The sequence below is a fragment of the Diplotaxodon limnothrissa genome, linkage group LG20 (genome assembly GCF_057381915.1).
Source record: "Diplotaxodon limnothrissa isolate DT_005_m linkage group LG20, D_limnothrissa_male_GT1.1, whole genome shotgun sequence".
NCBI classification, from domain to species: Eukaryota; Metazoa; Chordata; class Actinopteri; order Cichliformes; family Cichlidae; genus Diplotaxodon; species Diplotaxodon limnothrissa.
In genome coordinates this window covers 2,332,913-2,360,610 of record NC_140615.1, presented here as the reverse complement: position 1 = coordinate 2,360,610, position 27,698 = coordinate 2,332,913, and the positions used below count along the sequence as shown (strand labels likewise).

Below are 27,698 nucleotides of genomic sequence, written 5' to 3'. Positions count from 1 at the left end.
ACTTTCTTTAAAGATATAGGCATTTTGGGTAAACTTGAATGAAAAGAAGACACAGGTGAAATGTAAAAGCGAGATCAGAGGTCAAATATGAAATTATATTTGGAAGCAAACTATAATGTGATACTGACCCCATATAACAGTATCATTTCCCAAATGTTGCCAGTGCAAAAGTGCAGTAGACTTTATTTTTTATTAAAGTTTGACCTTATTTAACCTCGAAGAAGAAGACAGAGGCCCAAAGTAACGCGATATTTATAATCCCCATGTATAATTAAATGCCTGTATGTCTATGTGACAGTACGAAACATAACTGTAATAAGTAACTTGATATCACATTATCACTTGGACCTTCAGATCTATCTGTTGACCCTGAAGGACAGAGGTCAGTTATGATATGACATTTTAAAATCTTTTAAGATGCTTTTTGTGGACTTTACATCCATCAATTATTAAGTTGATGGATGTAAAGTAATTATTAATGGATTGTTAACACGTCCCCACTTTGCAAAGTTTGATCAGAATTCATTCAAAAGCTTTTGAGCTTTTGAGTTTAAGGACAAAATGACACACACCCCAACGCTACCAAATATATCATTTCTTGGTGGAGCTGACACCATGAGTTTTGTTTTATTTTGACAGCAGAAGCACTATAAGACTTTGGTATCATCTTGTGTGTTTTATTCTTTCTAATTCTTTTATTCCTGTTTTCCATTTATTGCATGATTACACATTCATACAGTTGGGTTTCCTCCATAGAGTTCTTCATTATGTTTTATTTCCACTTTTCACAGTAATGCTGTTTTGAAGCTTTAAAATCACCATACTGTATACTGGTACTGATGTAAGAACATTGCACGTAGGGAATGACAGAAAATGATATAAAACTTCTCATCTGTATATGTTTATCATTATGATAAGTTCAAGTTTATCCATCTTCAAAAGGAAGACCATTAATGACTGATGTAATCACACTAAACTTCATAATTGCATAAGTATCTTATTTGAAGGCAGTGGCAAAGATAGCCTGAAAAGTAATGTTTCTGTCCTGCTTGTCCTCCATTCTGACATCAGTGAAGCCGGAGTCTCTCAGAGCTGCCATGTAGGCCTCTGGGCGCCAGTTTTCCCCTGGCATCACCCCCTTCGCTGCTATCGTAGCCACACGAGAAAGCCTCAGAGTTGTGACCATCAGGGCTCCTGGGTGGGTTAAAAAGATGGGGAAATTCAATTTGAGAATCATTATTTAAAGACAAGTTTTGGAACTAAATCTGTAAATAAAGTTTGCCTGACTGTCATGGCATTACCTGGCTTCATCACCCGGTGTATTTCTGCGGCTCCTTTTCTAAGATCAGGCCAGAAGTAGTAGCAGTTACAGTGAAAGACTCTGTCCACAGTGCTGTCTCTGAGAGGCATTGCTGCTACGTCACAGTGGTGGAGCGTCACTTTTTTACTCGCTATAAGTTCCATCATTTGTTTCTTTGCCATCTGTCAGACACAGAAGAATTACAATATTGTCCCTGATTAGCAGCTATGCTTTTCTTAGGTCTTAGCTGCCTGCTCAGCAGTGCTTGATTTTTATTTATTTATTTAATATACAACAAAGGTATGCAGAAGAACGCACAATACATCAAACCTTAAAGAAGCTGGGCCAGACCACACCAGGTGCGATCAGTTCAGAACAGGACATTGTTCACTAGTAGACGCTAATTTGCATGGGCTTGACAGAAGATTGGAAAACTCTGCATGGTCTGATGGTTCATGATTTCTGCTGTGGCATTTAGGTTCAGAATCCTTGGTTTTAACGTAAAACTCATTGTTGCAGCCACGGGCAGCACAAAGGTGACCCCTTAAACTGATTTTAGTCTCATTATGAGTTATTGGTTCTGTTAATAATTAGCTGGCATAAACTCACAGCATCAGTGGAGACATCAGCACATTAGTGATGTCACATTCTCCACTGACACATGATGGCGCTAAACGTGTTTTAAAAACTTTAAGCTCTTATTTCTTAAATCCAGCTACACAGACAGTGTTACATCTATGTTAGTTTTGGGGAGATTTTAAATTAGATTTTAAACATCAAGTGTTTCATTCTGACTTTAAATGGCCTCCACATCATCTCAATTTAAGAGGATACCTCTGAGATATGGTGGTATCACTTCATGGGTGTCCAGCAGCCAAATCTGCAGCAACAATGTGATTTTTCCCTCATGTCAATATGGACCAAAATCAAAGAAATGTTTTCAGCACCTTGTTGAATCTATGACACAGATAACTCAGGCAGCTCTGAAGCCGGTGAAGTAACGAAATAAGTGGCCAGTGTGCGTATTTTCTCCGAAATAGTGCATTTTCTTTTTAAAGGCTTGCAATGTGTCTGCTTTAGCAAGGCTGAAGAGGCCACAACAAAGCTGTGTGCTTTTACTCTTTTTCAAAGACACTCTTCGTAACAGTAACAACCCACATGTATTAAATAAACTTGAATTTGACTTGTTTATTCCACTCTTTCTACCTCACCTGGTGCATGTACTCTGAGTAATCCACCCCTATAAGGTGGCCTGTGGGGCCCGTGAGCAGTTTGGCTGCAGACTGTAGACCCAGACCGGGGCCATGGCCCAGCTCCAGCACAGTGTCCCCAGGTTGGATGGCACACAGCTGCACAGCACTCTCCTCCAGGACCTGATTGTAAGCTGTGAGCCACTTGCTCACCAACCACCCTGCAAGTGATCGCGTGGGACGGCCCAGCTGTTTCCCCAGTGGTTCAGCCCACATGACTGAAAAAAACATGAAATATTTGGCTAAAACTTTCTGCTTTCAGGTTCAGCGGTGTTCAACGTGAGGACACGGTGTATAACATGTTATACATGGTTCGCCCTCACAGTGTGGCTGGACTTTGCTTATCATTATTTGTTGCGCAGTTAATGTTTAATCCGCTGATTTGTTTTAAAGCCAAGTAGAAGTTTATTAACATTGTTATTACTGAATAACCAATTAAAGTTGAGCACTTGATTGAAACTTGTAGATTTACAGACTCAGAGTATCGGGCCATCATTTTTCTCCGTTCAGGAGAATCCAAACAGCTGACACGGTGCCCTCACGCAGCACGCAGTTCACACGGGTACAGGACAACATGGCTGCCCCTCTGACTCTCGGTGCCAGTTGCCCGGATAAAGCGCTTACCTACTTTCGTTTACAGTCAGTGTAACCCGTGTAATTGTTACGCCTGCTGTTCTGCGTTGTGTTTTGGTGTTGAAGCAAGAGGCAGGAGACAGTGTCGAATCTTTGGCTCTTTACTGCACATCTGCAACACAGAGACACATGTTCGATCCGTGCGTGTCACGCGACTGCTCGTAACCCTCTCCTCCGGCCATGCTGAAAGGAGCTGTGTCCTTAATGTACATTAATGTAACGAACCAAATACAACAAATTATTTCAAACCATTGACTTAAACTCTCAAAAAACAAAAAGCACAAAATAAACAATATGTCACTAAAAAACATCAAAACAACTTATAAGAACAATAAATGAAAGACTGCATCTCCAAAACATAAAAACATCTCCATACCTGCAACACAGAGACACATGTTCGATCCGTGCGTGTCACGCGACTGCCCGTAACCCTCTCCTGACGAAGAAAGAAAAGGTGCATGCTGTTACACAAAAGGAGAGACTGACGCGAGTAAACTCTCAAGCCGCTAGCGATACGGACTAGCTTAGCATGCTAGCATATTAGCCGAGTTCTCGGCTATAACTCATTATAATTGTGTATTAATGAACTCGTCCTCCACAAAACTTATCCCAAATGAGTCTCTTAACGATAAACAAAACCGCGGCGGTACGGTCGTATTCACACTGAAGCTTGGGATCCGAACAAACTTTGATTAACTGAGAGCAACGTGGCAGTGACTTACCTCCGGCCATGCTGAAAGGAGCTGTGACCGGGGCACACATGCACGCGCCTACGTCACCACGCAGCGCACACACGCACATGAACGCACACAGACCGAACACACAGATAGGAGAGTGAGATGCAAAAAAATGACATATTTATTCCAAAAAAGAAAGTATTTTGGGTGAAATTCACAAGTGTTTAACACATATGTTACATTCACCCCCCCTGAATTTCACCAAAATCACTACACATCTGAATGGTACTGCAGTACCAAGAGGCACAACGACGCTGAACTACCATCACCTCCGGAACAGGTAACCCAAGGATCTTATCCCATAGTTCAGTTAAAAACTATCCATAAATGGATTAAAAGAAGTTGGATAGGTTGATCAGGCCTCCAACCCTTTCAGAACACAAAGGTGCAGCCTACACCTCATCAAACGTGGTCCCATAAAAACGCCCAGGGTGGGTGTCATGATGCCTCAAGCAAGTACAACACATTCATAATACGCAATGGGATAACCCAAAAAAAACAGTCTATGTCAGAGGCCGAGCCTCCCGTGGCGGTAACAGGCCCCATGTAATAGGCTTCTGGACCATGTTTTCTATCAGCCTGTTGACTGACTTTACCACCCGACCTGCTCTGGTAACCACTCTGCTTCGAACATTGGCATGGTCAGAGTCATGTCTTGGCAAGTTGGATGGCTGCTCAGTATACGGCTGACCAGAGGTCTGATTGATGTCTGAACCAGAAACAGAAACAGTCTGCGGAACAACAGCGTCCCCATGACAGGCACCTGGAACAGAATCTGTGCCAGACTGTGTCGAATCAGAGGTAGCGGAACAGTCAACCGGAGTAGGAAGAGCAAAGTGCTGGGCCTGACCAGCAGGGCTTGCTGGAATGTCCGTTGTGCAAGTCTGAGAATCAGGTGGGGCATTGTCCACATCCGCACCATCACATGAACCATGCTGACGATCCGTGGACTGTGAGGCATGCTCTCCTGCCGCGGAATCCACATCCACTCCATGGCTCAAATCCGAAAGGACCCACAAAGAAGTCCTTGCTGCGGTAGACTCTGTCCCTAGACTGCCAGGGTCCTCCAGATCCCCATCAGCACTGAGATCCCCCTCACTGGAGAAAACGTCTAAGGACTGACTTCCCAACGAATCCTGGACAGGAAGGAAACTCACGTCCAACAGAAGGTTTCTGTGTACAACCTTACTCTGGCCTGAAGAGTCACTGATCCTGTAAATGTGGGTCCTGGGGTGCCTCTCCACAACAGTGTAAACCTGAGGCTCCCACTTGTCTGCAAGTTTCTTCCTGCCCCGCTCGCCTTTATTGGCAAGCAGGACGCGATCCCCAACGTTCAGAGACACACCTTTGATTTTCTTGTTGTATTGACGAGCCTGGTGCTCCTGCTCATTGCTGGTGTGCTCCTGGGCGATCCTGGCAGCCTCAGACAAGTACGACAGAAGAAGCTTGGAGTAGCCGTTAAAGTCCACCACAATGGGATCATGCAAAACAGACTTGAACATAACGTCGACCGGTAGTCGTGGGACACGGCCGAACATCAAATAGAATGGGGCATATCCAGCAGTCTCGTGAACAGTTGCATTATAAGCAAAGGTCAATGTCTGAATCTGCTGCGGCCATTCCTGTTTGGCTCTGAGAGGGAGAGCTCGCAGCATGTTGCCAAGTGTGCGGTTGAACCGCTCCGTGCCCCCATTCCCCATAGGGTGATAAGCTGTAGTGTGAGACTTGGCAACGCCCGAAATCTGCAGAAGCTCAGAAAATAGTTCACTCTCAAAGCTGGGACCTTGGTCTGAGTGAATACGCTCAGGGAAACCATATACACAAAAAACACAGTCCCACAACTTTCTGGCAACCTGCTTGGCAGTCTGATTCCTGCACGGGAAAGCAAAGGCCATTTTCGTGAAGTGGTCAGTTGCCACAAGCACATCAACAGAGCGCTTCTTTTTGTCCTCTGCTGACCAAAAGTCAATGCAGATGAGCTCCATGGGAACAGAGGTCTTAATGCTCTCTAATGGGGCTCGTGCTGCAGGCTCTGGAGTCTTGGCAAGTATGCACCTTCCACAGCACCGAACATGCTCCTTCACATCCCTCTCCATATTGGGCCAGAAAAAACGTTGCCTTGCTAGGTGGAGGGTGCGAACTTGACCCTGGTGCCCTGCCAAATCGTGGACACCTTTCAAGGCCTGCACCCGTAAATTCACTGGCAACACCAACTGGAGTCTCTTTGTTTTGCTCACAGGGTCTCTCGTCTCCCTGTAGAGAATGCCATCCCGAACCTTGAGCCTCTCCCAGTGCTTCAATAGGGCCAGTGCCCTGGAATCCATACCATGTCTCTCACGCCTGGAAGGGTGCCTCCTGCGGGCTACGAGTGGCAGGACAGCGGAGATGACGGGATCTTGAAGTTGGTGGTCCTCCAGCTCATGTAAGGTAAGTGATGGCAGTACATCATTGCCAACTGGTTGCAACTGCTGAACAAGGTGGAGAATGGAGGCAGCTCTATTCTCCGCAGCGGTTTCCCAGTAATCATGGTGAGCCAAGGTAGCCGTGACTTCCGACGAACTGTAGAAATCTTCTGAGGCCAGAGCTGGAACAGGTTGTTGGACAACCCGAATATTTTGGACACCAAACCTGAAAGCGTCCTGCACCTCATGAGCCGCCGCACCTTCTGCATTCCGCACCAAGTGCTCGTAGGGCTCTTGAAGCAAGCGCCCACCGATAGGTTGATAGGTGAAGGGGTCACGACTAAGTGCATCTGCTACAACATTCTTTCGACCTGGGATGTACCTCAAATCAAAGTCGTAGGATGACAGCTTGGCCACCCACCTTTGTTCATAAGCGTCCAGCTTGGGTTTGGTCAATACATGAACGAGCGGGTTGTTGTCAGTCCACACTGTGAACTTGTGCCCCATCAACCAGTGGCTGAACTTTTCAGAGATGCTCCACTTTAGGGCCATGAACTCAAGGCGATGGGCTGGGTATCTCTGCTGTGACCTGCTTAGCGCCTTGCTCGCGAAAGCAATAGGGCGTGCCTTATCCCCGTCGATAGGCAATTGTGACAGAACCGCTCCCAGTCCATCCAGAGAAGCATCCACAGACAAAATGAACGGTCGTGAAAAGTCAGGATGAGCCAACACGGCACAGTTAAGGAGGTCGTCCTTCAGTTTATGAAAGGCCTTGTCACATGCAGGGCTCCAATCTGCAGCAGTCAACTTTCTGAACATGCCAGCACCCCTCCCAGCGTGACTAGTCCGTCCCTTCCTCTTCTGACCAGCCGTCAGAGCAAACAGAGGCTTGGCAATGGCTGAGCAACCAGGGATGAAGCACTGATAGAAAAAGACCATTCCTAGAAAGGACTTAATCCTCTTCACAGAAGGAGTGCAACCATCCTTCTCCATTAGAGCCTCCCTTGGCATCTTGGAAACCACTTCCACCTTAGCTGGGTCCACAGCCACTCCGGTCTGGTCGATGACATGGCCCAGAAACCTGACTGACTTCCGCAGCAGATGACACTTCTTTGGACTCAACTTGAGATTGTTGTCTCTCAACCTTTGAAAAACAGCTCGGAGCCGGCACAGGGCTTCCTCTTCAGTGGGAGCAAAGACCAGGAGGTCATCCAAGTAGCAGAGCAGACTGGTGAAGTTGAGGTCACCAAAGATGTTCAGCATCATGCGCATGAATGAAGCTGGGCTATTGCAAAGCCCTTGTGGCATCCGGTTGTATTCGTAGAGGCCAACAGGCGTCGTGAAAGCGGTGTACTTCTTATCCTCCTCACACATTGGGATGTTGTAAAACCCAGAGGTTAAGTCCATCGTGCTGAAGAAGGCATTGCCCCCAAGCGCGGCAAGGCAATCCGCTTGGTGAGGGAGTGGATGCGCATCCTTAAGAGTCCGCGCATTCAACCACCTGAAGTCCGTACAAATCCGCAATCCGCCATCCTTTTTCCAGACCATGACGAGGGGGGATGCATACTCGCTGATGGATTTGCGAATAATCCCTTTCTCCTCCATGTCAGTGAGTACCTGCCTTAGTTGTTGGTAATGAGCAGGGGGTACTCTTCTGTAAGGCATACGGAATGGGCGTTCATCAGTCAGGTGGATCCGATGTACAAAGCGTCTAGCTTCGCCACAGTCAAGCGGGTGTCTAGAGAAGATGTCCTCATACTGCTCAATTAGCTCAACGAGCTCTCTCTTTGATTGTAAACTGGCATGGCATGAGTCAATGTCAAGATCACCCAAACCTAGGGAGCACAACCTGTCATTCAAGTCGGCCTCAGTAGTAGCTGGCCCACTGGCTGGTACCTGGGCCATACTCGCCATCTTGCAGGAGTCCTGCTGGAAATCAAGGTCCTCCACCGCAAGGCAAGATGAAACAACAGCAACCCTCGAGTTGCGTTTCAAGGTCAGTGGTTTTGAGGAGAGATTGGTCATCTTCAATGGCACCCACCGATCACCCCACATGGATGTGATCACCCGGCCAACAAGAACGTCTCTCGGCCCAGACCCAGAGGTGCACGGTTCCACGATGATCGTGCTGCCTGGAGAGACTGGCACATTGCTGGGTAGCCTGCCCCATACCAGATGTTCACACCGTGGGAGTAGTGTCACAGCACGAGGCAGTTTCACAGTGCCAATTTTGTCGGGAACCTCCTCACCCCTCCATCTGGTGGTGCACGACATCATGTCCAAGAAGTGCTCATAGTCAAGAAGCGAGTGCTTGCTTCCCACAGACACAAGCTTCCAATAGTCATCAGAATGTTTCATAACTCGCATCAGGTACTTGAGAACGTTGGAGCCAATGATGAGCTCATCACGCTGGCCCGACACTACCAAAACTGGTACAATGCATTTCACACCGTGCACAGTAAGTGTCAAGTCATAAACGCACTTTGGGTGGGTCTGCTTCCCACCACAGCCAACCAGCACAATCCGTTCGGCCGACTGCGGTCCACTCACAAGAGCCCCAGCCTCTCTAAGTGACTTCTCGGCCTCTTCACTCATAGTGCAAGCCATAGACCCGGAATCCATCATGCCCCTCAAGTTAACCTTGTCATTCACTGCAACTTGGGTGTAGAACAATTCACTAAATGTGGGCACTACTGCTGGTCCCTGAACCACGACACGGTACCCCTCTGGCATTGTTGAACAGGTGTTGACATAAAGAATTTCGAGATCCGATTCATCATGATTGAGGGTATTAGGTTCTTCCCCCACACTGCCCCTCTCCAAATGTGGGTGATTCAGTTTTCCGAAGGCCAACCCTGCCTCGCGACAGCCCCGGCCTCCCGTCCCTCACGACGACTGTGACAGTCCTTTTTCCAATGACCAGGAGCAAAACATGCAAGACAGAGATTCTCTCTCCTGCAGTGCATGTGAGTGGAATGACCAGTGTTGCCACAGACCTGACAATTCTTCTTAAGAAAGGGCCCGCGGGTAAGACGCTGCGAAGGTGTAGATGCAGGGGCTGCAGTCTGCACATTCTGACATGCAATCACGCGATCCAAGAGGCTGATCAGAGCGCGCATGCCAGTCACATCAAAAGCTTGGGTGTCAGTCGAACCAAGTTCGCAACCAACTGACTGCTGACTAGGTTGAGTGGTCACAGTGTATGTTGGTGACTGTTGGAACTGAGGAGTAGGCGTAGGCACCGGACAAGGAGACACTGATGTCCCAGAAGGATAGGTCGTCGAAACATCAGCTAGAACAGGAGTGAAGCAAGTTGCTGTGGGCGAAAGCTGACAAGCGAGGTTTGAGGCTGCTGCTGTAGGCTGAGACTGCAAGGCGACACTGGCCTGACCAGGCTGTGGCGCCATCGCTTCTTGAGGCACAACAGAGCAGTTGTGGCTAACCTCTCTCCTCTGTGAGGTGTGGGAACTGCCCTGACTGCGTGCCCTGAGTTCACGCTGGAAGCTATCAATGCGTTCTTGAACCTCAGTGGTTGTCCACTCCTCAGCTGCTTTGATGCTGAGCCTGTTCGAGAGGATGGGGTCGGGGCAATACTTGATGAACATCATCGAGACCTCACGCCCTGGGTCCTCAACATTACGCCCCTGCCTACGCAAGCACTCGTCAGCAGCGTCAATAGCATTGTTTAGCCTTATCCAATATTCCATCACTCCCTCATGTTGTAATGGTTTGGTGTTATAGAAGTCAGCCATAGGCATAGAGGAGTAAGTCAATACGCTAAAGTGCTGTTTCAGAATGTCAAATATCAATTCAGGAACCTGGACATGGTCAAGTGAGGGGTTGTGACGTAGGGTGACCCTCACTACATCCTTAGCCTTCCCCATCAACCTAGCCAATATGTCACGTGATCGCTGGTCTGTTGGTGTGTTGCGTTTTACAAAGTACATTTCCATCATCTCGACCCATTCATGAATGGAAAATTTATCACTGCCATCACCCCTGAAAACTGGTGGCTCCTTGACGTCTGATTGCAAGACCAGTTTCACCCCAGACAAATTTAGCTCAGGGGGTCCCTGCTCAGCCTTAGAGCTTTCAGTAGGCATACTGCTCCCCTTATCACCTTGCAGCTGGGCTACGATGGACTGACCAATCTGATTGGCCAAGTCTGAGATGAGTGTACTCAACTCAGCGCTGCCAGCTGTCTGCGGGGTCTGAATGTCACAGGGGGGAACCTGGAGACGAGTGGAACAAAACTTGGGAGCAAATGACACACCAACTTTAGGTGTCTGAGCCCCATCCCCAAGAAACCACCCTCGCCCCAAACCAACATTAGAGGAAACCTCCTCATCAGGAACACCAGTTGCCTCCGAACCAGATGCTGGCTCCATAATGATGAATAAAGCACAATCACAAGAAACAAAATTCCAAATAGTGCAACTGAACAAACGCAAACACAGTATTCTTAACTAACACTTAATGTTATTCAGGATGAGAATTGAGCAGATTAAATGTCCAAGCTCATTCAAAAAGTCCCACACAAGTTAGGAAAAGCAACCAACTTGGAACGAGGGCAATTGTGAAGAGCTCCCCACGGTGATCGAGATGACGTCGATGCTTGATGAATCCAAAGGGTCACGGCACCAATGTAACCCGTGTAATTGTTACGCCTGCTGTTCTGCGTTGTGTTTTGGTGTTGAAGCAAGAGGCAGGAGACAGTGTCGAATCTTTGGCTCTTTACTGCACATCTGCAACACAGAGACACATGTTCGATCCGTGCGTGTCACGCGACTGCTCGTAACCCTCTCCTCCGGCCATGCTGAAAGGAGCTGTGTCCTTAATGTACATTAATGTAACGAACCAAATACAACAAATTATTTCAAACCATTGACTTAAACTCTCAAAAAACAAAAAGCACAAAATAAACAATATGTCACTAAAAAACATCAAAACAACTTATAAGAACAATAAATGAAAGACTGCATCTCCAAAACATAAAAACATCTCCATACCTGCAACACAGAGACACATGTTCGATCCGTGCGTGTCACGCGACTGCCCGTAACCCTCTCCTGACGAAGAAAGAAAAGGTGCATGCTGTTACACAAAAGGAGAGACTGACGCGAGTAAACTCTCAAGCCGCTAGCGATACGGACTAGCTTAGCATGCTAGCATATTAGCCGAGTTCTCGGCTATAACTCATTATAATTGTGTATTAATGAACTCGTCCTCCACAAAACTTATCCCAAATGAGTCTCTTAACGATAAACAAAACCGCGGCGGTACGGTCGTATTCACACTGAAGCTTGGGATCCGAACAAACTTTGATTAACTGAGAGCAACGTGGCAGTGACTTACCTCCGGCCATGCTGAAAGGAGCTGTGACCGGGGCACACATGCACGCGCCTACGTCACCACGCAGCGCACACACGCACATGAACGCACACAGACCGAACACACAGATAGGAGAGTGAGATGCAAAAAAATGACATATTTATTCCAAAAAAGAAAGTATTTTGGGTGAAATTCACAAGTGTTTAACACATATGTTACATCAGCGCTCGTCGGCTCTCAGCCACGCCGCAGTTTAGTCTTCCTGGTAGTGGGAGGAGCTTGTGCTTCATCGGCGCACGCGCTGCTCCGTTCCGGGGTGTCCTACACCTCTTAAGTATTAGTGATGGGATTTCCGGCTCTTTTTAGAGATCCGGCTCTTTCGGTTCGGCTCACTAAAAAGAGCCGGCTCTTTCGGCTCCGAACCGGCTCTTCAGGTTGTTTTGTTGCTTTAATTAATTTATTATTAACAACAGTATAAAATTGTGCACAAAAGGAATTACTAACGTTAAAAAAAAGTGGTTTTATTTATATATGTTTATATATAAATATAAAACACATTTCTAGCATGAACTGAACTTCCAAAGCAGAGCTACTAGATCACTTAAATTACACAATTGAAAGCATGTGTGTATTGTTTGTGTATTTATACACAGGCACTCATATATATTCAAATAATTTTTTAAAAAAAAAGGTCATTTACCTGTTATTACCACACACCAAATCCGGTCGTTGGTACTTGCTGGCTTGTGTAACCACTAGGTAACAAAAGCTCAACACTGCGCCCAGCATCCTGGAGCACTTCTGTTGTCTTTTGTACGTGTTTTGAGTTTTTATGTGCTTCTGAGTTTTTACGTGTTTTTACGTATTTTGAAGTTTGTACGTGCTTCAGGGTTTGTATGTGGTTCAGAGTTCGTACGTGTTTTGGAGTTTTTATGTGCTTTGTCTCTAGGGGCCACCGTAAATATACTTTTATTTATTCACTCCACAAAAAAATGTAATAAATAAATCATATAATACAAAAATCAACTATTCACATTTCAACTTTTAACTATTTCAATTTTCCGCTTTTTCCTTTTACAAATTTAAAGTGAAACAACACAAAACACTGCAAACCACAACACAATTAAATATAAATTATAATATGAAAACAAAAAGAACATGCATATTCTCTGTCATATGGGCCCGCATGAATAAACTTTCTGAATCCTTTATCATCTACAACTGAAAATAGTTGTGTATGATTACTATACCTTTCTAATGTGATGTTGTTGTCCCTGGCTCTCTTTCTCTGTCTCTACCTCCTGCTCTGTTCCTGCACTATTGAGTGTAACTACCGCCCCTCCCCCCTCTGCCCAGCATAAAGCACAAGACTCACGTGCAGAGTGAAGCGGAAAAAAAGTGCGAGAGAGAGGGTGAGAGAAAGAGGGGAAAAAAAACAAAAAAAAAATGTGACGGCTCGCGATAAGGAGCCGGCTCGCGTCGTTCACGTCAAAGAGTCGGCTCTAAGAGCCATTTCGTTCGCGAACGACCCATCACTATTAAGTATCTCTGGCACTTCTTATCATCGACCACTTCCTGTAGTTTTCTTGTATTTTCTGGCCACACGGGTTACCGCTCATGTATGTATTGCGTAATAGCGAAAGAGAAAGAAAGAGAAATAAAAACTATTCAAAAAATAAAACAAAAATAGGTGTCACCCTCCCTCCACCCGCATTTCATTTATGAACGAGAGCGTCTGCTGCAGCGCTTCTGTAAATATACTACTGCGTGTCTAAACAAGTGCAGTCAAAGGTTTTGGAAATGTCCTCTGTCGTTGCTTCCTCCAATCATCCTATTTTGCACACACCCCCCTGCAGGGATTATATTTCTTTCGTTTTCATTTCCCGGAAGGGTTGATTGTGAAAATAGTGGCGTTTAAAAAAATCTTCGAGTGTGTTCGTTTAAAAGTGAGTTTTGTTTGAGACGTGACCCGAAGTTTGTTTTCATTCTGCTCATGAGGAAATCCCTCTATTTTCTGTGCAGTCGAGCAGATTAAAGGACGTCTCCATGGAGAGCGTTTCCCCGTCACCTTTGATCAAGGTAAGTTAGTCTTTCGGGGGCAAATCTTTCAAAGCCTGTGGTCTAAAACCACAAACCTGGAATCCGACTCAGTTTTTGTTTGTCGTTGGACGGTGACCAGCAGCTGTTGTTTATGCTCTCTGTCGCTCAGCATTGCTGCTCCAAAACTGCTGAGTACTGTGACTATAGCCATTTGTATCGATGTTTTGTAGCAAGAAAACAGTCCTCCATCGATTGTACGTGAAAAGCAAGTCAACATTTATCCCACTGTGCATCACTCCCCACCTACCCAAGATCCTTTGGTTAGTCCTCCCACTCAAGAAGACTTGTGGCATCTGCCTGGAAGGCTGAGTGAGTTAAATTATCCTCTCTGTTCTACTTATCTGTTAATATTAATTGCAGATATGACTGCAGATACACATATGCAGCACCTTCTGCAAGCACATTAGATTTGAAATGATGCATTTATTGTTTCCAGGAATTAACCCGTCCCTGTGGGATAAAGATGATGTTTCCCTGTGGCTCCACTGGGCTCAAAAGGAGTACTCGCTGCGCCGGCCGGAGAATGGCCGATTTGAGATGAACGGCAGAGCCTTGTGTCTCCTCACTAAGGAGGACTTCAGACGCCGCTGCCCCAGCTCAGGTGGACATGAGTTAGTAGATCGAAGTCACCTGTTTCCGTGGCTGCATTTTCATATGAAATCCCTCATTTTTCTGCAGGTGATGTTCTGTATGAGATCCTTCAGTGTGTGAAGCAGCAGAGGAGGAGTGTGGTATGTGACCCGCCTAACACAACTCCTCCCGTGGCAGCTGGACACCTTCAGGGTCCAGTCAGCTGCCAGGTAATCGCTCACACAGTCCAAGAGCCACAGTCTCCCAAAGTCAGTGGCACCCCGGGTGAGTAAAATTAAGGAGTACATTTATAAATATATATACTGCTATACTACAGTTCAGTGTAAAGGCAGACAGATGTATTTGTACACAAGTTGTAGACTCAGAGTGCTTTACATGGGGCAAAAAAGAAAATGCATTAGATCAGCAATAGAATGTAAAAAAAGAAAAAATAGAGTAAAATTTAAAGAAATGACAAGAAACGTAGCAGTGTGTTGTGTACAGTAATTCAACAAAGACACACAGGGAGAGAGAAATGTTTTTGTTTAGATTTGAATGTGGCCATGATTGGACACACTGAACATTACCTGTTGGTCTGTGTACAGAATAATAGATAAAAGCACCTTTGGTTTGGTTCTCATCAGAGGCTCTGCCTCTTGTAAAGTTTTAGGAGGATCTCTAGTCTTCAGGAACATTTGTATCCACATAAGAACTCGTTTATTCTGGTTGGATCGTGGGTGTGAATACTTCCTGATCTACCACATGTGCAAACATATCACGTGGGAATCCTTTCTCTTTCCCACTTTTGTTTTACTCTACATGTGAGGACATCCATTGACTTCTTATCCCCCAAATTTAAAGACTGACGCTAATCAATGTTTGCTCACCCCTAACTGAAATGTTTTCCTTTGCTCTGTGCTTTTTCTTCACATGTGAGGAATAGTGATTCGCTGGCAAAGATGAAATAAACCCTCATTATTTTGTGATTGGGTACTTTGATTGACTTCTCTGCAAAAACGGATTTTATTTGCTCACCTAATTACATGATGCGTTAAGCAGTTATCACATAATTTATAATGATGAAGAAATGGAAATGCTGAAGTACCAGAACCATAAATGGTGTATGCGTACACTACACAAAGACACACACCCACAAACGTTTGTCAAGCAAAACAACTGTATAATCCTTCCCAGAAAAAGAATGTGTTGGCCAATGGTCTTCAGTTTCCTGGAAAAAGGATCCTTTAACTCTCAAGTTCAGAAGAATGACTTTGTTCTGCGCTCTGTCTGCTAGAAGTAAAACAGTCTCTGTGTTAAACATTAGCTTGTGCTAAGCCTGATATTATAAAATGTTCATGTGGCTGTAAAGTCACTTTTACTTTCACTTTAGCGTTTCACATTTCCTCATATTTCTGACTCACAGTTTTACCCGCTTTCACCACCACAGTGTTGGCTGCTGTCGGGGCCACTGTAAGCAGCCAGCCAAAATCAGTGTCAGCCCTTACAGATCGCCCCATCTGCTACACCTTGTCTGCACCACTCACACAAAAGAGTGAGTATGACAAATGGCCATAGCAGAAGTAAATTGTCCTGCAATTCCTACTGTTTCAGAGGCTTCATTTCTTTGTTGCCGTCTGTGTCTCTCAGACGGATCAGCGGGTACCTCAACATTGCACCACAATCAGGATGAGTGTAATCCCCAAACGAAGAACATCACCCCGGAGCCTCTGAACCTCTCCAGTCGACATAAGCCAAGGAGTCCGCTGCACAAGGCAAACGGTCGCATCCCAGGTATTGTTACAATAATTTGTTGACTATTGTGCTCTTCATGTATTTAATCACAGAAAACACACAGAATTGTTAAAACCGTGTCTCTTTAAAAAGTGAAGAAAAAAAATCTCATATATCATAAACAGCATTTTATATACAATCAGCAAATGCACCAATAACATGAACACACTCAGTTTCCTAGAAACTATTTTAAGTCCAACACGTTGGATTTGTTTGTGAGGTAAAGAGCAAAACAGACACAACATCCTGAAGCAATAACCCAAAAGTGGACCTGCGCTTTAAATATTCAATAGTTGGCTATTTTATTCTTTTGTTATGTCTAAATGACGGCTCAAAATGATATGTTAATGTCAGGCTTACAGGTACACTTGTGGTGAGAAGTTTCCTCGTCATGAGCGCGAATGTCGTGGCAATTTGAGGCTTTTAATGATTTTCTTTGAACTGTTCTTTGTCCGGGTGGAATGATTGTACAACATACATCTTTAATGACTTTCTCTGATCCACACAGGGAGAAAAGTATACATACATTCACTTAAATCTCTTAATAAGTGGTGATGAAAGTCCTGCAGTGTTGTTTAACTACAATTGGTCGTTTCTCTTTACCAAAATAATAAAAAAGAAAGAACACAGATAGAACTTCAGAAGGTCTCTTGAAATTTCTAAACAACTCCAGATTCCAATATTATCAGCAAGTGTGTGTGAGTACAAGTTATTCGAACAGTGCGACTACTCTCAAAACCAGGAAACCAACCAATTTACATGAATTTGACCATTTCTGCCAAGATGAATGGTAAGTGGCTTGTTGATGGCTACTAAATGCATCTTGCTGTGGGACATTCAACTATATGTTAGTGAGCCTGTGTATATATACTGTTGACCCTGTGTGGATTAGAGAGAACCTAAAATAAATATAAACTTGTGTACCTAGTTCTTGTTTTCTAAAGTCGTTAAAGATGTCTGCTGTACAAGAACAGGTCGAATAAATCATTAAAAGATGTAAATGACCGTGGCATTCATCCACATGATTAGTGCATGTACTTGTGACTACGCCATTTTTATACGTGTTTATTGGAACGTGGCACTGAGAGTGAAAATATACTAAATGGTACTGAATTGAACTTTAAATACGTATATTTGTGACAGTAGTGTAAGTTCTGCCAACACGTGTGTTATTACTCTTCTAATCATGGCCAGAGTGCAGGCTGCTGTGGGACTATGTGTATCAGTTGCTTTGTGATGACCGTTACCAAGAATACATTCGATGGGAAGATCCGGACAGCTTAGTTTTCAGGGTGGTGGACCCCAATGGATTGGCACGGCTCTGGGGAAACCACAAGGTGAGTTCCCAGTTCTCTGTGCTTCATCCATCAGGAAAAACGGCTACACAGGTGGAGAATAAAACAAAACAGAAAAAAGCAGGGAACATTGGGGAAAAGTGAATAATGTAGTGCATGACTTGCATGACTAATGATGCATGATCTCTTTTTACAGAACCGAGAAAATATGACGTATGAGAAAATGTCTCGGGCTTTACGGCATTACTACAAACTGAACATTATCAAAAAAGAAAGAGGACAAAAACTCCTTTTCAGGTCTCGTCTCTGCTCCTTTCTTTGTCATCCGCTTTCTATTTTCCTCTTAAATAACATTCAAACTCATCCTTCCTGCCTGTTCGTCGCCTCCATTCAGGTTTCTGAAACTCCCTCAAGATATCAAGAAACAGCAGGTCGAGGCTTCCGGCGCCCTGGAGCACACTCCACCTCACGATGGCGACTTCCCGGACTCCAGTCCTACACAAGAGTTCTCTGAAGACCATTTTGAGGTTTCCCCTGATCGGACGTCTCCACAGCCTCCCCCGACTGGTGCACCAGTGAGATAGAATAAAACCGTGGATCATGTGTAGCAGCACGGCTCTTACCGAATAAAATAGGAGGTTGTAATATATTTATCTCGTGGTTTGAGCTTTCAGGGGAGGAAAAAATGCATGTACAGTCTGAAAAAACACAGTTGTGTTGTTTACTGTGAGATTATTATTTTTTTTTTTCTCTGAATCAATGTGTGTATAACTGTGATCTGGGTAAACACTAATATTAAGAGTGAGGAAAACTGTGAAATTAATCACAGAATTATCCAGCCAGCAAAACTTAAAATTATCTGCTTCGTTCAATATAATCACATAACAGAGTTATTTTCATAAACTTTACAGGTCTTGCAGCTATGGGTTGGAAATGACTACAGTCCAATACGAGTTTAATAACATAAGAGAGGATAAATAACTGTTTTTGTTTTGAATGCTGGTTAATATTCAAGATTGTTTCCACCACTAGAAAAAAATTGCCATCAATAAGTCAAAATGTCAGGTTATTATCTCCCATTTTTGGTAGGGTATCTGAAAGTTTCAGCTTACGTAGTAATACCTTGAAATCTTCAGCGTAGCTCAGATTGGGATTTTTACAAATTGTTATTTTTTTCAGTGGTGGAAAGCAGCTTTTTCTATCCGTAGGTTAAGTATTTGGTGTTTCATTGTGTGTGTGTGTGAAAAGTTTGCATTGAACTTGCTTTGGAAAAATAAATATTTTAATGTATACTTTATTGTCCCTGAGGGGAAATTTCTCTCTGCATTTAACCCATTCACTCAGTGAAGCAGTGGGCAGCCACTGGACACCCAGGGAGCAGTGTGCAGGGACGGTACCTCGCTCAGGGGCACCTCAGGGCAGCCGTTCAGTGGATTTGAACCCCCGACCTTCCGATCATGGGGCAACCACTCTACCTACTGAGCTATCCCAATTATATATGTTGGTAAAACATTTCATATAAATGTTTTTCTGAGATGAAAATGATAAAGTTAACTTCTTATGACAAGCCAAACGTCAGGACAAAAATAGATCGTTGCTAAACAATTGCAATATTCACTCATGACAGTTGAATGGTCTGAATTTTGCCAGCAGGGGGTGCTGTTGTAAATTTAATAGGATTTACAATTCAATGATTCAAATACTCGTATTTCCTACAGTGGTTCAGCTTTTGAATATTTTTAGTTTTAAGGAAAAGACAAAAAGTCACCACATGTTATAAGACAGGCCTTAAACAAGACTGGCTGAGCCATGGCTGATTTACTCGTCATCTGCGGATGCTCGTCTTTTACTACACCCATCTTTGACAATGCAGTTTTTACAGTATGGGCCTAAAAACATTTTGACCTATTAGGTATAATAACTCTGTTCAGCTGGAGCTGTAGAATTCGTAAAATAGAGGCTTGTGTAGAGTGTTTCACAGGCTTACATATCCATCTCCACTTTGTCAGTTTGATGTTAATTAAACAGATCAGACAGATGGCAGCACAGACGTAGACTGTAAACTGACATTTCAGCTTTTTATGTCCCCACCTGAATGCAAATCAGTTCGATAATTTACTTATTCAACATGTCGATTTGATCCAAATAGTATAAAAGCCGCATCTGTTACATTGAGATTAAGTTCATTTGAAACTGTCTAGGTAGCTGGCATGGTTTGAGCAAAATACCAGAGCAGCTTACATTACATCAATGTCTCCTCTAATATCCAACACTGCAAAAATAAGTCAGCTTTGCTTAAAAAATGCATGTAAAGTACCAAGTAAAGTAAAGTTAAGAAAGTTAGAAAAGCTAGTTTATTATTGGTGTATAATGCTTAATGAGGTACACAACAGACATACACCAAATTAACCCCTTAAGCCCCAACGCCTCCTGATATGAGGGCAAAAGGCAGGAGATCAGTTAGGCTTGGAGCTTAAGAGGTTAATTTAATTTTAAGAAAGTCAAGAGTCGCCTACTTGCAGACAATAGTAACATTATCTGTCAGGAGTCAGACATCTCATGTGACTCCTGTGTCCAACAGGCAACACTGCATGACGTAAAGATCAGGCGGAAGTCAGTAATTGCTACAGGAGCCTGGGTGATGCTAAATCACTGTTTCCAACTTTAGAAACCTCACCACATTAACAACACGACTGAAGTAAAGGTCACAACTCAACAAAACGAGTGTTTTAATCTTAGACATTAACAGTCCCATTAGCCTCCAGTGCAGAACCTTCTACAGGGAGTGCAGAATTATTAGGCAAGTTGTATTTTTGAGGAATAATGTTATTATTGAACAACAACCATGTTCTCAAGGAACCCAAAAAACTCATTAATATCAAAGCTGAATGTTTTTGGAAGTAGTTTTTAGTTTGTTTTTAGTTTTAGCTATTTTAGGGGGATATCTGTGTGTGCAGGTGACTATTACTGTGCATAATTATTAGGCGAATTAACAAAAAACAAATATATACCCATTTCAATTATTTATTTTTACCAGTGACACCAATATAACATCTCCACATTCACAAATATACATTTCTGACATTCAAAAACAAAACAAAAACTAATCAGCGACCAATATAGCCACCTTTCTTTGCAAGGACACTCAAAAGCCTGCCATCCATGGATTCTGTCAGTGTTTTGATCTGTTCACCATCAACATTGCGTGCAGCAGCAACCACAGCCTCCCAGACACTGTTCAGAGAGGTGTACTGTTTTCCCTCGTAAATCTCACATTTGATGATGGACCACAGGTTCTCAATGGGGTTCAGATCAGGTGAACAAGGAGGCCATGTCATTAGTTTTTCTTCTTTTATACCCTTTCTTGCCAGCCACGCTGTGGAGTACTTGGACGCGTGTGACGGAGCATTGTCCTGCATGAAAATCATGTTTTTCTTGAAGGATGCAGACTTCTTCCTGTACCACTGCTTGAAGAAGGTGTCTTCCAGAAACTGGCAGTAGGACTGGGAGTTGAGCTTGACTCCATCCTCAACCCGAAAAGGCCCCACAAGCTCATCTTTGATGATACCAGCCCAAACCAGTACTCCACCTCCACCTTGCTGGCATCGGACTGGAGCTCTCTGCCCTTTACCAATCCAGCCACGGGCCCATCCATCTGGCCCATCAAGACTCACTCTCATTTGATCAGTCCATAAAACCTTAGAAAAACCAGTCTTGAGATATTTCTTGGCCCAGTCTTGACGTTTCAGCTTGTGTGTCTTGTTCAGTGGTGGTCGTCTTTCAGCCTTTCTTACCTTGGCCATGTCTCTGAGTATTGCACACCTTGTGCTTTTGGGCACTCCAGTGATGTTGCAGCTCTGAAATATGGCCAAACTGGTGGCAAGTGGCATCTTGGCAGCTGCACGCTTGACTTTTCTCAGTTCATGGGCAGTTATTTGGCGCCTTGGTTTTTCCACATGCTTCTTGCGACCCTGTTGACTATTTTGAATGAAACGCTTGATTGTTCGATGATCACGCTTCAGGAGCTTTGCAATTTTGAGACTGCTGCATCCCTCTGCAAGATATCTCACTATTTTTGACTTTTCTGAGCCTGTCAAGTCCTTCTTTTGACCCATTTTGCCAAAGGAAAGGACGTTGCCTAATAATTATGCACACCTGATATAGGGTGTTGATGTCATTAGACCACACCCCTTCTCATTACAGAGATGCACATCACCTAATATGCTTAATTGGTAGTAGGCTTTCGAGCCTATACAGCTTGGAGTAAGACAACATGCATGAAGAGGATGATGTGGACAAAATACTCATTTGCCTAATAATTCTGCACTCCCTGTATACTCTGAAATATCAGTCAAGTAATTATAAATTAAATATTGACTATCACTCTTATATATGATACTGATGAACAGAAGATCGCAGAAGCGTTTTATTGGCAACAGCTGGGAGTTGATCAGTTTATGTGCACTCAGTAAAACTTTCCACCTTCTCTCATCTTGTTTAAAGTGTTTTTATTCAAATAGTATATATGCGAAAGTATTTTGGTTTATGCATTGCAACCATGGAGCTACACAACCTCCCAACATTAGAAATCCTTGTTTTACCCCTGTTCACATGAGCGTGACCAACATGCTATGTCTAATTGCAATGAATTTAAAAACACTGACTGTGAAACCCTCTCCCAAGATCTGAGTGGATAGTTCATCTAAGTTCGCCTTAGCTTGTTCTCCATTTTAAAAAAAAGCTTTTCTCCATTTACAATATTTAAACAGATCATTGAAAATGACCCCCGGAGTTTCCAGTTATCAGTACACTGAAGGTCCTCAGTCCATCTCCTTTTCTGGATCAGGGTTCCTGGCCACCTACCAGTTAGGCGTCGCCCAGTGCTTCCTACATTATGCACCCTGGATACTTCACTCCGCACCTAGCATCCTTGGCTCATCTGCTGGTTCTCTGGTAGCAGCTGCTGTGGTTTGTGAAATGAATCTAAGTAAGTGACTCTTTCTTATGTTCTGCAATGACTTCTGTTGGATGTATTCATTACACATTTATTCCCCCAATCCTCTAATTCACAGTTACCATTCGGGATGAGATGATTCATTTTGCCAAGGAAGTGAAGTCTTTTACCCTTGGACCACTGAACCCCTCAATCAAGCTTTTTCACTGGCTGGAATGTATTTTAAACAAGCATCTTCTGCCTAATGCGCACCAACTGGCCAACGGTCGCCTTGCTGTTACCATGACCCGTCTGACGGATGGCGAGCAAATTCTCATGTCTGATTTTGACTCCAAAGAAGATGTAGTACAGGTACGCTTGCTCTGCTGTTTTGGAGCTCAGAAATAAGAAAAGTAAAAAACAAACCTTAATAACTATGTTGACTAAAAACTGTTGTGTGCTGTGTTCAGGCACTGCTTTGTAGCTGTTTTTTGCCTGGTTACTGTGGTTTTGTACCTCCATCATTCAAAGGAGTAGTGAGTATTTGGTGGCCTCAAAACTTCCCTCCACGCACCTTGTGAGCCCTGTTTTCAAAATAAAAATCCCAAATGTTAATCTCTGCTGCAGTTCTATTTGGATGGTGGCTTAAGCGGCATTCAGCCTATAGCGCCTGGATCCTCCAGTCGCACACTGACCGTGTGCCCATTTTCTGGAGAGAGTGACATCTGCCCTGGCGACGCACCATGTTGGCTGGACATTGTAACGCATGGTGTCACTTTAAAGGGCAATTTGGACAACAGCTTCAGGTTCATCAATGCCATTTACCCAACTTTGGAGGTCAGACCCAAACTATATGTGGCCATATCCTATACTGCCTGTATCCCCATCTCTATCCTCAATCTATTATTGTGTAATAGTTTGTGTTTAACATTTTTAGAAATATAGCAAAGGAAATTAAACATTATGCTACAAAACATTACATTATTTTTGATCTTTCATTTCATTGTGTCACATTTAATTATGTTTATTCATTTTTCCTCTCCAGAATATGGAGGAAGCCTTTCACAGTGGCTACAAAGATGCTGTTCATTTCCTTCAGAGTAATGGTGAGTCAGGTGCTAGTTACAAAGAAAGAAAGAAAGAAAGAAAGAAAGAAAGAAAGAAAGAAAGAAAGAAAGAAAGAAAGAAAGAAAGAAACAAACAAACAAACAAACAAACAAACAAACAAACAAACAAACAGTTTTTCTTGGCTAAACTTAATCTACCTAACTTTCTCTTTAATTCCTTTCTCTCATGTTCAAAACTGTCCCAAGGGCCACTTAGTGTTAATCAGAATATCACATGGCTTCATCTGGAAACCATGAAAGATGAAGAGGAGAAGAAGAAGCTGGAAAACGGGACGACCGAGCTGACATCTTTTATAGACAACGGAACCATTCAGATGAGCGACTCGACCACACAGGAAGCTGCACAGTATCCTCCTCTCCATTTTGATACTGTGAAAAACGGCATGTTTTGAACACACTCACAGGCACAAATATTACTAATAGGGAAATAGCAATTTCATAGCAATGTAAATGAAATCTGACGTTGGTCAGTTTGTCAATGTGATGTCAACAGAACGATGAATGATTCAGTAGAAACTCAACCAGAACATTCATATTGTTCCACTTTGCCTTTGCAAAGCTATCTTTGTTCATGTCTGCGTTTCAGTGTTGCTGAGCAACGTGATGACTTATCTGAACATGTTTGGACTCCCTGCAAGAATCCTATCCTACCTGCTCCTGCCCCTCATGCTGTCTTATTACGCTGTGCTGCAGAACAGGGACAGGTAATGAACACGCTGAACACAGACAGGCCAGCAGAAACTTTGTGTGCTCCGAAGCTCTGAAACTCTCTTTGTTTTTGTTTGATAAACAAAGAAGAAAGAAAACAGCTCGATCGTTTCACTAATGACCATAAATTTCTGAGATGATGTGATCATCATGAGGTTGCTGGATAATTCCAGGAAACGGCTGCTAATAGATGGTGACGGAGTTCTGTAATTCCTACTTTTGTGCAGAGACATAATGTGGTAATGTCTCTTATACCTTTTAGAATTACTGATAGCAGTGCTTTCCATTGTTTATCATTATGCAACACTACATTAGCTGCAACCTGCAGCTTTTTACTTAGCTTCTTAATTTTTGTTTTTAGAATGACTGATCTCGCTCAACGTTCTGCAAGAAAATAAAGAAGTCCCAGATTGTCAGACTATTGCCTTAAACAGAGGCAGCATCTCTGCAACACATCCTAATCATCCCAATACAGCACGATGACCAGCAGCTACACCTCAGACTGTACAGACTGAAGTTAGCATGTTAAAAAGTTCATGACAGTACAGTTAGAGAAGATTGACCAAGGAGGAGTTTTTTTCTAATAGTTGAGAAGGCCTCTTCTCTCTAAAAAGAAGATTGCAGCATGCCTTAAGTTTACAAAGCTGCATCTGGAACAATGTACTGTGGAGAGCCAAGATCAACGTGAGGATGTTGGATTTAATGCCCTGCGCCATATTTAGAGAAAACCAAACAGAGCATGTCGACACAAACACCCCATACAAACTGGTTCTGCCAGAACTTTACTTCCCACTGTCTCCAGTGTAGAGCGCCTTGAGACAATTATTGGTGTTTTTTGGCACATATATATAGATCAACTTTAATTGAATTGAAGAAATCTTGTAAAGAAAATGGGCCTAAATCCCAACACAGTGATGTGAAAGACTGATTAGTCATACACAAAAAGCTCTTGCTGTTAAAGGTGTGCTTAGTTTTCTTCGTTTTTTGCTAAACCAATAATTACACATTGTAACGTGTCATGTTTTATTGTTCAGCTGAGGCTGTATTTATCTCATTTTAAATTCTGGTGAGGACCAGACGATATTTCCTAATATGTAAAACAATTAAAGACAGCGTATTTTCTTTTTCACATTACTGTACTTGTAGTTTGTTATTTACTTTTTATGCAGATGCAATCACTGTGACCTCTCTATTTCCACCAGGCTGGAGTTGCTGTTCAAGCAGATGCCTGAGCTTCTTCTGTTGACTTGGCACACCATGAGAGTTTTCACCTTTTTCTTTTTCGAAGGAGCTGTCTCTACCATCAAGAAGAATATAAATGAAAAGTAAGATGGCATCTCGTATCTTAAATTATTACACTGTTTATTGCGTATAGGATTTATATAGAATTATTTTACTTGAAATCTTAACCGTTTTCAATCTCAAGTATTTCAGCCAAACTCAACTGAACTTGAATATCTCTGTTTTAGCATCATGCCGGTCGCCCGGGCGCTGTGGCAGAAAGACCAGGCGCAGTCTGAGGCATCACAAGGCCGGAGGCAGCCATCGCCTTTCAACGAGTTTTCTTCACGTTCAGAGAATGCCAGTGAAAAATCATCTCCGGTTTACAAGAAACCAAAACAACAGTCTTTGTGAAATACTGCTGTAAACAAGTGAAGTGCAGATTTCCATTTAACATGTTCTAAAGTGTTGAAGAGTTTGCAGGCTTGTAATTTACGAAAGCTGAGTACAGTATCTGTATCTATGTTTTCATACTTGTGAAATTGTGTTGCTGAGGCAGTGGAGTGCAGACCTTCACAGTTGGCATAGTTTTGTCATTATTGGTTCTTTAACACTCAACGTTGTGCTGGATGTAGAATCCTTTACAGAATTTATGAAGAAGTTATGAAACCAAACAAAACCTGAAGGTGTTTGACCTGAAGATGGTAGGATGTAAAAGGCCACTGAAAGGTGGTAATCAACCCTTCAGAATTACTTTCATTTCCTTGGAGAACATTGTAACTACAATCTGTAAAATGCACTATAGTTAAGCTCTTCTAGAAAAAAGTCAACATGTCTTAGTCTTCAAAGAAACTAATGAAATGTTTTATAGTTTAATGTCATTTTTAAGCACAAAATGTGACAGCAAGTGGTTGTGGTCTGTCTGAAAATGCCGTCCTGTTTATCTACAGTAAGTGCTCTTTCAGAGTTGAAAAATCAGAACATCACTGACAAAAACACTCATGGTTAAGAATTTAGCTGCAGGGTGACGGTCAGTCCTGTGATGAGCTGTTACACAATAGGGCTCTTTCATCGTTACCTCACTATCATTTTACAGCGATTCGGTGGTGAACCGCTGTTGCCTACGGCATGTCTTCATTTCATTTCCAGACGTAGCTTAATAACGATCGAGGAATTCTGGGAAAGGGCACAAATACTAATGTGTGACAAGGCAAGTTTGATGTCAAAGGAGCAGAAACCTACTTTCTAAGGCTTATTTGCCTTGTATCAAGTCTTTGTGTTGCTTTTCTAAAATTTAGCTGTTAATAGCTCCTGTCTTCCAGTCTATGCTTGATGCTTTTGGTTTCATTTGACCGGCCTGTTGTTATAAATTAGGCTAAATTGAGTTGTAGCCTTAGGACCTTCTTCATATTGTGCAAACTTTTGCTACCTGGCTGACAAACATGCCCCCGTATGGAGATGTACTGTTAAAAAGAACTTGGCTAGATAATGAATTTAAGGCTGCAACGTCAGAAAGAGATATAGCAAAAGCAAATAATTCTGTCAGTCCACAAGAGTGGGCAAGATATCGCGAGTTAAGAAATCAAGTAACTAAACTGAATATGTGCAAGAAGAAAGAATATTGTCAACTGAAGCTCAAGGAGGCCAGTAAGGACGGAAAGAAGGTGTGGGAAGTTTTAAATATAATGGGTAGAGATCTTGCTCCGGTGGTGTCTCACATCTACACGGGTGGAACGTTTATGAGTAAAGCTAAGGCCAATAATGTTTTTAATTACTACAGCAATAAAATAACAAATTTAAAATCTAATATGAGCCGAGGCGATCCCAGTTTATCACTTATACAGGATGTTATCGTGAACAATAAGCAAAGCCAATTTAAGTTTGAGGCAGTGAGTGTTGAGATGGTAGAGCGCTTATTGATATCACTTCCTGACGATACATCCTCTGATAACACAGACAGCAAACTGCTCAAAGTTGCAGCCAAGTTTGTGTCCCTATGTCACATATGTAATAGATCTTTGGCATGCAGCTCATTTCCATTGCAGTGGAAAGAATCGAAAATAATTCCCATCCCTAAAAACAAGAACGACGTTTTTAATGGTGTCAATAGCAGACCGATTACTGGTCTAAGTAAAATTATGAAAATCAGTTACTCACTCAGTTTCAACATGCCTACAAACCTGGTCACTCCACCAGCTCAGCTCAGATAACTGGTATAAACATCTAGATGATGGGAACCTGGTCGGGTTGGCATTCGTGGACTTTAGTGCTGCATTTGATTTGATAAATCATGATCTCTT

General features: G+C 43.2%; 3 protein-coding genes across 6 annotated transcripts; 2 read left to right on the top strand and 1 right to left on the bottom strand.

The window, feature by feature from the left end:
• Positions 1-640: 640 nt before the first annotated feature.
• LOC146610211 (uncharacterized) lies at positions 641-11,916 on the bottom strand. Of its 3 annotated transcripts, none has more exons than XM_085345183.1 (5): positions 11,878-11,916; positions 3,175-3,194; positions 2,512-2,768; positions 1,302-1,482; positions 641-1,194 (listed from the first exon to the last, which is right to left on the bottom strand). In XM_085345183.1, the coding sequence occupies exons 3-5, from the start codon at positions 2,764-2,766 to the stop codon at positions 998-1,000; spliced, it is 633 nt and encodes a 210-aa protein (XP_085201309.1). In that variant the 5' UTR covers positions 2,767-2,768; positions 3,175-3,194; positions 11,878-11,916; the 3' UTR covers positions 641-997. The 3 variants fall into 3 exon arrangements, with proteins under 3 accessions (XP_085201309.1, XP_085201310.1, XP_085201308.1); XM_085345184.1 differs by having other exon boundaries at positions 3,179-3,194; positions 11,878-11,910; XM_085345182.1 differs by lacking the exons at positions 3,175-3,194; positions 11,878-11,916 and having other exon boundaries at positions 2,512-2,828.
• A 1,693-nt stretch (positions 11,917-13,609) lies between these two features.
• On the top strand, positions 13,610-18,253 carry etv7 (ETS variant transcription factor 7). 2 transcript variants are annotated; one of them, XM_085344967.1, is made up of 9 exons: positions 13,610-13,732; positions 13,924-14,062; positions 14,190-14,354; positions 14,432-14,608; positions 15,771-15,875; positions 15,971-16,114; positions 17,309-17,451; positions 17,606-17,706; positions 17,804-18,253. In XM_085344967.1, the coding sequence occupies exons 1-9, from the start codon at positions 13,700-13,702 to the stop codon at positions 17,991-17,993; spliced, it is 1,197 nt and encodes a 398-aa protein (XP_085201093.1). In that variant the 5' UTR covers positions 13,610-13,699; the 3' UTR covers positions 17,994-18,253. The 2 variants fall into 2 exon arrangements, with proteins under 2 accessions (XP_085201093.1, XP_085201092.1); XM_085344966.1 differs by having other exon boundaries at positions 15,747-15,875.
• A 3,935-nt stretch (positions 18,254-22,188) lies between these two features.
• pnpla1 (patatin-like phospholipase domain containing 1) lies at positions 22,189-23,861 on the top strand. Its single transcript, XM_085345343.1, has 6 exons — positions 22,189-22,396; positions 22,482-22,714; positions 22,813-22,878; positions 22,970-23,179; positions 23,388-23,448; positions 23,656-23,861. Exons 1-6 carry the CDS (start codon positions 22,189-22,191, stop codon positions 23,859-23,861), a joined length of 984 nt encoding a protein of 327 aa, XP_085201469.1.
• The last annotated feature ends 3,837 nt before the right edge of the window (positions 23,862-27,698 follow it).